The sequence below is a fragment of the Apostichopus japonicus genome, chromosome 19, assembly GCF_037975245.1.
Source record: "Apostichopus japonicus isolate 1M-3 chromosome 19, ASM3797524v1, whole genome shotgun sequence".
In the NCBI taxonomy this organism is placed as follows: domain Eukaryota; kingdom Metazoa; phylum Echinodermata; class Holothuroidea; order Aspidochirotida; family Stichopodidae; genus Apostichopus; species Apostichopus japonicus.
The window spans coordinates 4838048-4850578 of NC_092579.1; the positions used below are offsets into that span (position 1 = coordinate 4838048).

At 37.5% G+C, this 12531-nt stretch overlaps 1 protein-coding gene across 3 annotated transcripts in view; it reads right to left on the reverse strand.

Moving 5' to 3' along the window:
* The window catches only part of LOC139959738 (H(+)/Cl(-) exchange transporter 7-like), a 29664-nt gene that overhangs the window by 3348 nt on the left and 13785 nt on the right, over positions 1-12531 (reverse strand). For all 3 annotated transcript variants that reach the window (XM_071957561.1, XM_071957562.1, XM_071957560.1), the window contains exons 8-20: positions 10670-10813; positions 9903-9986; positions 9436-9594; positions 8811-8921; positions 7847-7962; positions 7181-7316; positions 5720-5813; positions 4805-4977; positions 4245-4296; positions 3150-3363; positions 2773-2890; positions 1212-1283; positions 702-878 (exon numbers count right to left, since the gene is read on the reverse strand). In XM_071957561.1, coding sequence (XP_071813662.1) covers positions 702-878; positions 1212-1283; positions 2773-2890; positions 3150-3363; positions 4245-4296; positions 4805-4977; positions 5720-5813; positions 7181-7316; positions 7847-7962; positions 8811-8921; positions 9436-9594; positions 9903-9986; positions 10670-10813 — 1650 coding nt within the window. The remainder of the gene's footprint in view (positions 1-701; positions 879-1211; positions 1284-2772; positions 2891-3149; positions 3364-4244; positions 4297-4804; positions 4978-5719; positions 5814-7180; positions 7317-7846; positions 7963-8810; positions 8922-9435; positions 9595-9902; positions 9987-10669; positions 10814-12531) is intronic.

The window sequence follows — 12531 nt, forward strand, 5'->3', positions numbered from 1 at the left end:
TCTTTGATGTATCGTCTTCACAGAGTCATATACAGGTAAGTTACTCCATTTAACTATTTAGTTGACCATTCCGAACAGATTTGACTTCAATCATTGACTTGGGTCATTGTATCGCTCAATACAAAAAGAAAAATGATGAAATCATCTATGAATGTGGCCATGACTTGTTACAACTCCCAATTCCTAATAAGTTAAGGTTTTCATAATGGAACCAACTCAATTTACTATCAATTAACATAAATCTTGCATATAGCAGTTCTGTTAATTCCCGGGTCAACAAGTGATATGATACCCGATTAGCCACATCCTCCCCCCCCACCCCCCCGCAAATATCTACAGTGTAGTCATAAAATGTTCTCGATTCGGTTGGATATGTCCGACGGAAATTCATTGTTTTGTTCATGGAAATGTATTTTTCTTTAAAATATTCCCTTATATTTACATATTAAATACATCAATACTTTACATACATATTCATGTTCATGAATATTCATGTTAAACATACCTGCCATGAGACTCATGTTTTGCATGGGATTTCTAAATCACACATGAAAAGAAAATCTTGACACAATAAAAAAAAAAAAGCTAAATTTTACATGGTGTTCTCTTATAAATCTCCAGGTTTAACACCATTGAGCGGTCGGCATGTCTGGTCACAACGACTTCCTCTCTTACATTTATTTTAACATAAACATTCTAACCTTTGAGACTGAGTAAGGTGATGGGTTCATGAAAGGTCGTAGGTCAATGGAGCACTCCCTCTCTCTGTCTGTGATGCTGATATCTGCTATTTCGGTGAAGCGGGGATACTCGTTCCTAAAGTCGTCCAACTGGATTCGTTTCCTTGGCTCGTTGGAGGTAGGCCACGATGTGAATGCCTGTGTGACAAAAGGTAGATATCAATGGTACATTACAACAACAGATGATGTTTGTTTAGCTTTAGTATCAACCCTCTCTCTTCAAACCATTGTGGGTCCTACAACTTGTGGTGGGCAGGGCTGGGAGTTGCAGGAGTGGGGGTTGGGGAGGGGCCAGTAGGAATACTTGCATTATTATTGGAATATTTATTGTCTCTGTTCTTACATGTAAACTTGTTCATGTGTGTGCATCGTTTGAGATGCTGATTACACCATCCTCCAACACTTTACTACATTCCTAAGGTTTTGCATATATAAGCTAAATTTCAACTGGAAAAGTAAACAGTCACTTACCTTATTCTTCAACAACACAGAGAGTTGAGACCGGATAATGAGGCCCCGGAAGGTCCCGCCTAGAATACGAGTCTGTGGAAGTGAAGAGGTGTACGTAGATAATACTGATATGATCACAAAGATCTATTCTTCGTCCACCGGTAACTGCAAACTAGAGTACTAAAGACCATAGACGGTAACCAAACATGGCCCTCGACCTCAGTCTTGAAATACCGCAAACCTAATTATGAAACTGTCAGCAATATTTGGCAAGACCTAATGAAGTTTCACAGATATGTAATAAGGTGACCAGACATCCCCGATTTTCCATGGACAGATTAAGAGTGTCCCCAGAACTACCCCCAAAAGTGTTGAAAGGGTCCTTCGATCTTTGCCTTTGGCTTTTCGTGTGTAGAAACATGTTAAATGTAAGCTGGTGTTAAAAAAGGTTACAAACATGGAGATCATTCGTCTTCTTTATCTTCACTGAGCAACACTTGGATCGTTAAATAATTTCACAGCCTGAAATTATTAGTCCCACAATCTTTTTGCATAAGGAGACAACCTCCTCTTATCTTCAAGTTCTTTGGTCTTGGACATTTTCCTTTGTGACAAAATACTTGTATATGTTGGAGGTAAAACAGGAATCTGGCCATTTGACAACTATCTCTTCAAAAAAAGGCTTCCCCCAAACACTGAGGTGCCCTTAAAAAGTGTAGAGTTTACCCAGTAATGTCAAAACGAGTGGGTCGACATCAATATGACAAATGTCCCCAATTTCCTGCCAATAATAATATATGAAGGTAAGTTACTTGCAGGTAATTGTTGACTTGCAACTAACAGTTAACTTATATTTAATCAGGCAAAAACGAACCTATGAATAAGGCTTAATATGAAACAGTGTCAGATACATATGATATGCATGAGTATTGACTATCTGTATAGAAAACCATACAAAAGCTAGCATGCGTGTTGCTTTGTATATCACTAACTCTGCTGCATTACACCATTATAGTGACCTGTTTACATACATTGTATCACATTCGTCAGTATTCACTAACAGGATAGGGAAACCTGTGACAGCCAAGCAGGTGTGTTGTTTCGCATATGACTCTCACCGACACCATTATATTGAACTATCACATTCGTCAGTATTCACTTACAGAATAGGGAAACCTGGTGACAGCCAAGCAGGTGTGTTGTTTCGCATATGACTCTCACCGACACCATTATATTGAACTATCACATTCGTCAGTATTCACTTACAGAATAGGGAAACCTGGTGACAGCCAAGCAGGCTTGTTGTTTCGCATAGGACTGCCACTGCTGCTTGACACCATTTGAATGACCTGTTTGCATATATTGTAAAACATATCTGTCGACTCAGAACCACCCAGTCCATTATTCATACAACAGTGACAAGGATTAACTCACTAAGATCAATTTAAATCATAAAATTGGGGACTTTTATGAAGTGGCTACAAGATTGACCAACAGATTTTGAGACTGAGAGGATTGCTAAAAGACAATCATCTGCCTAATTGGGACTTCTTACTTCCCTGCCTAGATATATCACACTTACCTCATCATAGGGATCAACCACAGGGAATCCATTGTGATCATTTTTTAGTAAAATGTCCATAAGTCTGCCCACATTTTCTATGGTGTTCAAAGTGACCACTGGATGGTTCATGACATCACTAGAAAGGAATTAAATAAAAGAATAATCAACCAACTGATAAAAATTTGGGAGGAAGAAAATAGCAGATCAATGTTAATTTTATTTTACGTTAAAATTTGTTATATTTCTGTAGGTTTCTATTTTGTATGTCTATGCAGATTTTTCTTAATTTGGGGGAGGGGGGAGTGGGGGGGGCTGGCTTATAGTCATGGCTGGCATGCATTCTAAACTACTAAATCCATCATCACCCATCGCAACTCCTAACTCTAATCACCAACCTTGCTTTGATGTGAGAGGATACCGGTGGTGGACCCCAATGAAGAAGAGGGACGCTATGTAGCTCTATATGGATGTCATAGAGGCCGTGGTTGAAGATGTCACCGACCCACTTTGCGGTGATGAGGACCAGCATGAGAGGCAGGCCGTAGGTGATGTTGTGAGTCGCTTCCATTAGAATGACTGTCAGTGAGATAGTCATTCTGATCACCCCACCTATGAAGAAACAATAGAAGAAACAATAGCAGAAACAATAGAAGAAACCAAAGAAGAAAGAATAGAAACAGTAGAAGAAAGAATAGAAGAAACAACAGAAGAAAGAATAGAAGAAACAACAGAAGAAACAATAGAAGAAACAATAAAAGAAACAGTAGAAGAAAGAATAGAAACAGTAGAAGAAAGAATAGAAACAGTAGAAGAAAGAATCGAAGAAACAATAGAAGAAACAATAGAAGAAACAATAGAAGAAACAATGGAAGAAAGAATAGCTGAAACAATGGAAAAAAAATAGATGAAACAATGAAAAAACAACAGGAGAAACAATAGAAGAAACAGAAATAATGACCTTCTAATAAAATGTCGCAAGAGAAATAAAAGACAAGTTACAAAATGATGGATTTTATTCGTTCAATTTAGTTAAATCATTTTTTTATTAAAGTTGGAATACTTAGAATATATTACATGAGAAGAAACAATTGGTCCAACTACCACTTAAACAGCATGCACCACTCCTGAGGTGCAAAACTTTAAAGATTATTCACCATTGAAGATTTGCTCACTAATTTGTGATGTCACACACGGAATTGGTTGTTTGGTTCTTTAACTTGGTTCCCACCAAAATTATCAAGAAAATCATCAGATTTAATCTTGATGAAGTTACACGACTATACGTAACCCAACCTAACAATGATAACATAACATTCATCCATGCTGTTGAATCGGTTACCTACTTTATAGCATGATGTTAAGTTTGAAAGAAAACGAGCCCGTTGATGAAATTCATGTCTCATATAAGGAGGTGGTATAATCATATTATTGCATGACTAAGGAGGTGCATTACCTGGTAGCAATACCAGTCACTATATGGGAGTACTTACCAAGCTGTGCAGCTGCCCCGATTAAAGCATAAAGTCCACAAGCTGAGAATACCTGCAGCAAAACCAAAGTAAACATACAAAATTATCAAGGACTGCTGTGTATACCTTGTAAATTACAGAATAAAATGATGGCAAGGTGACATAGTGAAATGGGATGAGAGAGGGCAAGAGCAGAATGGGGGAGGGGGGGAGGGGGTAGGAGGGCATGGTCCTAAAATATACATCCAAGAAAGAAAATGATGCCTTTTTCAGAATTGTAAACTCCCTGCCATAAAAACATTCTCAGAAAAGTTTTACAAAATACAAAACAGTATCCTTCAGGAACAGATAAACTAGCCATTTTCAGGGATAAGACCATTGTGTTCCAATCAAGCAGCTATCCAAGAATTATTTCTTTGGGTCAACTTGGCTCAAAATTCATGAAATAGATTACAGGAGCAGATGGGACTGCTATCAAATGTTACTGTAAATCGTTACAGAGTGTTCACTGATTTACACAAAGGGTAGGGTAGGGAGGGAGGAAGGCAGGGTGCGAGGAAAGAGACCGTGTGAGTACTTACTTCAGGTGTAGGTGATAGATAGTGAAGAAACATCCCAAACAACCTGCCCCAGGCAGCACCGGCCAGAAGACACGGTATGAACAGACCGCTGGGGATGCTCAGTCCGTAGGTCAGAGTTGCCAGGAGAAAGTATATCACACAAAACGGGAGAAGGGTTAGAAAACTGATGGAACCTGTCGGGAAGAAACACAAGGAGAGAAGTAGAAACTTTTATTCTGTGAATGTGCGTGTGTATATGTTTGTGTGTATATGTTTGTGCGTGAGATTGCTGTTGCTCTCTAGTCATTTGCAAAGACGAGAAGCATCCATTGCACAACGAATTATTCAGCATTTGATTCTCAACTCAATTCCCAAGACACAAGGGTTTTTTTCCACATCATTAGTGGGATCCAAATGGAACAAGGTCAAATGTCTTCTTTCAAATCTTAAAGCAGACATTTTACTCTAAAAGTCTTTCTTTGAGAGAAATATTGAAACTATTAAATCCCACATTAGGGTCTGGAACGACAAAACACAAGTTAAAAGTATAGTAAATATCTTGACTCGGCTAATTTTTCATATGCTTCGAAACATTTCGCTTAAGAATCTGTTTATAATCAATTCTATCATTATTGCAAATGCTTCTTTTGGGATTCTTGATGTTGGGGTCAAACTATGATTACTGATTTCAGATTGGAAAGAAATTTTGATCCTAATTAGGATGTGAGAACTGGGATCATCACTGAGGTTGATGGTTACGGGGTAATTTACAAGACAAGGCTAGAGGCATACTTATTTCAGTCATATATAACCAAGACTACTCTACACCAGACTGTCACAGACACTTTCAGCTTAAACAACCTGACTCCAGTAAAACGGCAAAACGAATTTCTAGAATAACCAGGAAGGATTAACGTGAGACATTTCGTTCCTCACCTTCCCGAGCATGAAACAGAGTCTTCACCGACTCTTCTGGAGTTGAGAAAAACAGGGAGGCGGAGGCACTGTATTCCCCATCGCCACAAAAAAGCTGCAAGAACAAATCAAATAATTTGTAATACTGTAATACATATGTTACTGACCTGAAGAGGCTTTTCTACGTACTTTGTGAATGGCTGACAGTCTCTTCGAAGGTATAACTGAGACATTGCTAAATAATTTGTACCACTGTAATACCTATGTTACTGACCTAAAGAGGCCTTTCTATGTACTGTGTGAATGGCTGACAGTCTCTTCCAAGGTTATATACTGAGACAGTTCACAATAAGTTGTACTACTGTAATACCTATGTTACTGACCTTAAGAGGCTTTTCTACGTACTTTGTGAATGGCTGACAGTCTCTTCCAAGGTATCTACTGCGACAATTCTAAATAATTTATAATACTGTAATACCTGTTACCTGACCTGAAGAGGGTTTTCTACGTACTTTGTGAATGGCTGACAGTCTCTTCCAAGGTATATACTGAGACAATTCAAAATAATTTGTACTACTGTAAGAGCTATGTTACCTGACCTGAAAAGGGCTTTCTATTTATTGAGTGAATGGCTGACAGTCTCTTCCAAGATTTATACTGAGACAATTCTAAATATAATTTGTAATACTGTAATACCTATGTTACCTGACCTGAAGAGGCTTTTCTGCGTACCGTGTGAATGGCTGACAGTCTCTTCCAAGGTATCTACTGTGACAATTCTAAATAATTTGTACTGCTGTAATACCTATATTACTGACCTGAAGAGGCTTTTCTACATACTGTGTGAATGGCTGACAGTCTCTTTCAAGGAATATACTGAGACAATTCTAAATTACTTTTACTACTATAATACCTATATTACTGACCTGAAGAGGCTTTTCTACTGTACGTACTGTGTGAATGGCTGACAGTCTCTTCCAAGGACTATACTGAGACAATTCTAAATAACTTTTACTACTATAATACCTATATTACTGACCTGAAGAGGCTTTTCTACTGTACGTACTGTGTGAATGGCTGACAGTCTCTTCCAAGGACTATACTGAGACAATTCTAAATAACTTTTACTACTATAATACCTATATTACTGACCTGAAGAGGCTTTTCTACTGTACGTACTGTGTGAATGGCTGACAGTCTCTTCCAAGGACTATACTGAGACAATTCTAAATAACTTTTACTACTATAATACCTATATTACTGACCTGAAGAGGCTTTTCTACATACTGTGTGAATGGCTGACAGTCTCTTCCAAGGTATCTACTGCGACAATTCTAAATAATTTGTACTGCTGTAATACCTATGTTACCTGACCTGAAGAGGCTTTTCTATGTACTGTGTTAACGGCTGACAGTCTCTTTCAAGGAATATACTGAGACAATTCCAAATAACTTGTACTACTTTTATAACTATGTTACTGACCTGAAGAGGGTTTTCTACATACTGTGTCACCGGCTGACAGTCTTTTCCAAGGTAGATACTGAGAAAGCTGAGAGAGACGGTGAGGATTGCTATGACAATGACCTCCATGACACACATACTACCTCTATAGACATATCTGTAAGTAAATAACAGGAAGAATATTTTTATTTTTTATTAAGTTATTTTATTCATATTTCTTTCATATATATCTGGTACAGAGATTGAAGAATAAATGACCTCGAGATTTACCGACCATTGGAAGTCAAACTTTGGCAACAAGTGGAATAAGAGTATAAGAGGGAATTTATAATGAAAATGTTTAGTTTGAATAATACTTCCAACAATAATGTCTTGTACAGATTTTAATATTGATGTGAGTTCTCATATTATGTAATTTTTTGGTGATGTACTTTCTTACATACCTCAATAACAGTAGTTCCTTGCTGTTCTATTTTAGTGTCAGAACCTTGTAACTGTATTGAATGCTCCCCAATGCAGAATGATGTCACAAAATTTCATCACATTGTGAATGAAACTACTTGTGAAAGTACCACGGACCAAACATAACACAGAGTTCTACTCACCAAAGTCATAAAAGAACAAAACAATCTACAAACATTTGAAAAGTACAAAAGAAAACGGAATGCTCCGTGCAATAGACCTTACTTCATTCTAAAAACTGTGATCTTGTAATTGATTGCATTGAAGAGCGCCCCCAACAAACCCCCGATGACACCCATCAACAGGAAGAGCAAGATCTCGTAACCATGGTAATCGATTCCCTTGAAAATGAAAGAGAAAGAGAAAACCTGCATGGAAAACATCGTACTTGGATTTCACAGTGATCAAGAATTAAAACTGGAAAGCTGTAAAGAATGACGAGGTCAAAGGTCGGTTCAGATGAACTGAGAACATAGCCGTGTTGACGTCATAACATTAATTCTAAAGAAAAGGATATGCATGAAGCTAAGATAATGTGGTCATAGGTCGGTTCAGCTGTAAATGAGCACAACTGATGCTACTTTGCAATAAAATGACTTAAAATAAAACTGATAAATATACAACCTGCGATGTAATTGTGACATGAAGACAAAAGAACTATTTCACTATACAATAGAATTAGAATTAGAATTAAAAAGAATTCAAACCATTGACATTCGGATACAATCTCTTTGCTCTACAGATGGAGCTATTCAGCACTACACATTGCGGCTGTTTTTCTGTAAACTGTTTGTTCACGAGAGGGCCATGTGAACATGCCCACGGTGGGACCATGGATCAAGGATAATTTTATTAACTTAATAATACGGCACCAGATTACGTACAAGAAAAAGACTTTGATTTTGTATGTTCCAGGTGATCGATGAAGGTCTGCCAATTAAGTGATTTTAAGTCATTCCGCCATTATAATGATAACGATGATGGCAGTGATAATAATGAGAATGAAGAATAATGATGTTGACGACAACGACAATGATGGTGGTGGAAGTTGTCCTTTCCATCGCCATCATCTGCATTTCACTGGAAACAACCCCAGCGAGTACTGTGAAGTAACCACTTTTGCCAATCCACAGTAGTTAAAATATATTGTCTTTAATTTAGAAAGAGACCTACACAGAAATAAACTTACTGTGAATTCGCCAAAATTAATAAGACCAGGGCTTGAGAGGCTCCATGGGTTGCCATTGTAGTAACTAAGGAGGACGTTGAGGGTGAACGAACAAGTCATCGAGGCAAAGAACTGCGAACGGAAATAACCAAATAAAACATGAAAGTGATGTGTTAGGGATTTGGCATCTCTGCTTGGGAAAGAATTTTAAAGGATATTTATCTGGTAGGTTCATATAAAGTCAAATTAACGATCACATTTTTCAAGAAAAGTTAAGTTATGTGTCACATGATGAGAAGGGAAGAGCACTTCTTTAGCTGATAAATTTTAATTAAGAAAGAAAGTCTCACAAGTTGTCATCACCAGCATAGAGTAAAAGAATGTTTACCATGAAAACAAGTTCTATTTGAATGTAATATATGACATATTAAATATCTCATACTTAGATATAAGGAATAAACTCTAAATTGCATTTTGGCACAACAACATCAAAATATACCAAGAGAAACTGCATCTACACCCTCCTCCCCCACCCCATCTCCCAGCAACCCTCCCCCCCACCCATATATGCCAAATCATTTGTTTTCTTTCCAAATCCTGTATAAAGAATCCTGGCGGCAATGCCACATTTATTGTATTTACTTACAATTCTCCAAGTAAGAGACTGGTTCCAGAAACTAGCGCCCTCTTCTAAACTGAAAAGCACACCTCCTATCGGAGCACCAAAGGCAGCCGCGACGCCCGCTGCGGCACCACCAGAGACAAAATCCCTCTTTTCGTGGTCCGTTCTGAAATCTCTGAATATCTATCAAAGAAAATTTCAACAAACTTACATCTACCTGTTTCCCTGTTGGTTGTGACGGTCTGATAAAAAAAAAATTATGATATATATTTCTTCAAAGTATATCTAGATAGTTATAAAATGGAAAATCACGAACCCTAATTAACGTGTGAAAGGTGACTTCCATATTCTCCTGCTCTGGGCCAAAAACCAAGTTTATTTGCTATTTCCAAAATTTATTTTACAATTCCCTACTCACTATTTTAACTTTGCCTTTACTGAAACTTTAAAAACAAACTATGGATTAGGAAACTTTGAATTGAAAAAATTACCTTCAAATCCCTCCTAAATGTTGTGGATTTCCCCTGAGATACTCCGGCTGCGACCACCGATCCAGCGTGAATCATAGGTCCTTCCTGCGACAGAAATCAACAAAACGTTTGGGAAATTCAAGAGGATGTAATACAGTGAATCAAAATAACCTAGTACATTTATACTGTACTTTCAGCCAATCCTCACGTGACAGTATTTCTCAAGAGACCGTTTTGTACACAGTTTAATGTGTCGAGCAATGTCATCTGGCATGATACAGCCCAATTAATGACATATCTTGTGGACCGGGAAAACCCTATGGAGACCAAAACCGCCATGCAAGTACTGTTTATATCAGGTTTGTATTGAGCAACATGAATCTCATATCACAACAAAACAATACTCAAAGCAAAAAATTCCAAAAATTCCCAAAATGTTAGTTTCAGCTCAAGCCCCTTCTTTCCTCCTCTGGTGCTTCCCTCACCTTCACACCCCCTACCATCCCCAACCTCCCCCACACATACAAAAACAGCTCAAATGACACATGTTCACATGTACATCATAAAAATTGAGAGTAACTTTTAAGTTTAGGAAGTGAGAATAGTTTCACCTCAGTCTTGCAAATATTGTGATAGTTTGCACACCGGTAACTTTTGTTTCCAAATATTCCTGATTTATTCTACTTAGGTAGGACCAGGGAAGGTTGATCAAGCCATCAAGTGATAATTTAGTCATAGAAACATTTCAAGTTTTATAATTTCCCAAGTTTCAACAAGACATTCGTTACCTTGCCGACTGCTAAGCCACCGGACACTGCAAATATGATGCCAATGACCTTGCACAATAGGGTCTTGAAGCGCACCACGTGAGGGACTAGGACACCGTTTAAATAACATTTGATCTGTGGAATGCCACTGCCGGCAGCTACAGGCTGAAAAGGAAATGGAGAGATCGTGACAGGGTTAGTATCGACTAACGATGTAACTGAAAGATTCAAAAAGTGCAACGAGAACGAACTATAGCTTGAATGGTGACTGCAGGCAGAATTATAGTCTTGATATGTCATAGTTTAAAAAAAGAAATTAAAGAAAAAATTGAGTATTAGTAAATGTTTCCATAGTTACTATGGTATTCAAAATAAAAAAAATAAAAAATATGCCAAAATCTCTGGAATGCTCCTTTAAGGAATAAATTGATGATGACATGTTAATATTTTTTTAAATTTTTTTTTTAAACTTTTTTTTATTATTTTTTTTTATAAATTCTAATAACTCAACAATAACCACAACATACTCTTATAACTTCATAAAAAAAACAACAGAGCACCCTTAGATGACATTCCAATACCATTTGTCATTGACAAATTTGTAGTGTATTGTAAACCAGGCACTTGAGGTCGTAAACTTCTTATGCTTTTACTGTTGAGTTTTTTGTTGCATCAGAGGAACTGACCTAATTTTTGTCTGTGTGTTAGTCTAAGTAGTTCAGCCACTTTAAGTCATGAGCCTGAAATGTTAAAGGGCAAGTTTTCTCAAAAATTTACAAGTCGTAAAAGTACGGAAATAAGGACTCAGAGGAAAGCCTTTTAAAATGAATTTGTGTGCATAAAATCACACTTTTAAGTATTTGCATATGTGGCAATAATGAGGTTCACAATTTTTTTCCCATGTCCCGAATTACTGTAAATGTTAAGATTTTGTGTACAAAAACCCCCACCCAATTTTTGTAAATGTGCAGCAGTTAACTTTGGTCTTTTTCATACTTGCTACAACATCTCTGCAATTGTGTAGATGTTTTGGTCATATTTTACAAATGCATTTTTTCTATTCCATAGCTCATCACTTTAATACACCTGGAAAAAAAATTCTTCATAGAAACTTCCGTTCAACCTGACTTTACATAATAAAAAAAACTAAAAATACATATTAAATCATATATATATTTGCACACTCAATCTCGTGCACTTCATTACACTGCTTGAAAGTTATTGCGCAACAACAGACTCCAGGAAGCCTGCATGGAATCAAATTTTGCAACCTGTTTGACAAATGAGCCTCTTCACTTCCTTCATGGCTGAAATTACACATAAGGAAACTGAAACTAGAGTGACAACTATTTGTGCTTTTGCATTCATTTAAAAAACAAACCCTTCCTGCAGACTAATAGGAAACCTTTTAAGGATGCTTCTACACCATACCCAAATCTGACCTCCTGATATCATCAGGAGATCAGATTACCAGTGAACCATCACATGCCTTGATCCCTACTCTGATCCTCCCTGTGCATGGCGAGCGCTTAAGCCAAAGTGGTTTCCAGACGGATTGGGAAAGAGCAGCTCACGAGCATGCTCACTAAATGTATAAAACATTTCTGATGCTGAACAAAACACATGTGTAGGTTGTGTAATCATAATAAGGACTGCTGTGTTTGTAATGTATACAATCGAATCAGCACATTACATGTACTGCACTTAACTACAGAGGAAAGCTAGGCCTTGCCTAAGAATTCTACATCTCGACTCCAACATCCGTATCTCGGGTCACCGTTGATCCTAGAGCATTTACACTACAAAGCTTGATATCGTTCTCGGAAACTGATCCTCCCCTTGCCAAGATCAAACTCGGAGTATCAGATCCGGATCCGATCTGC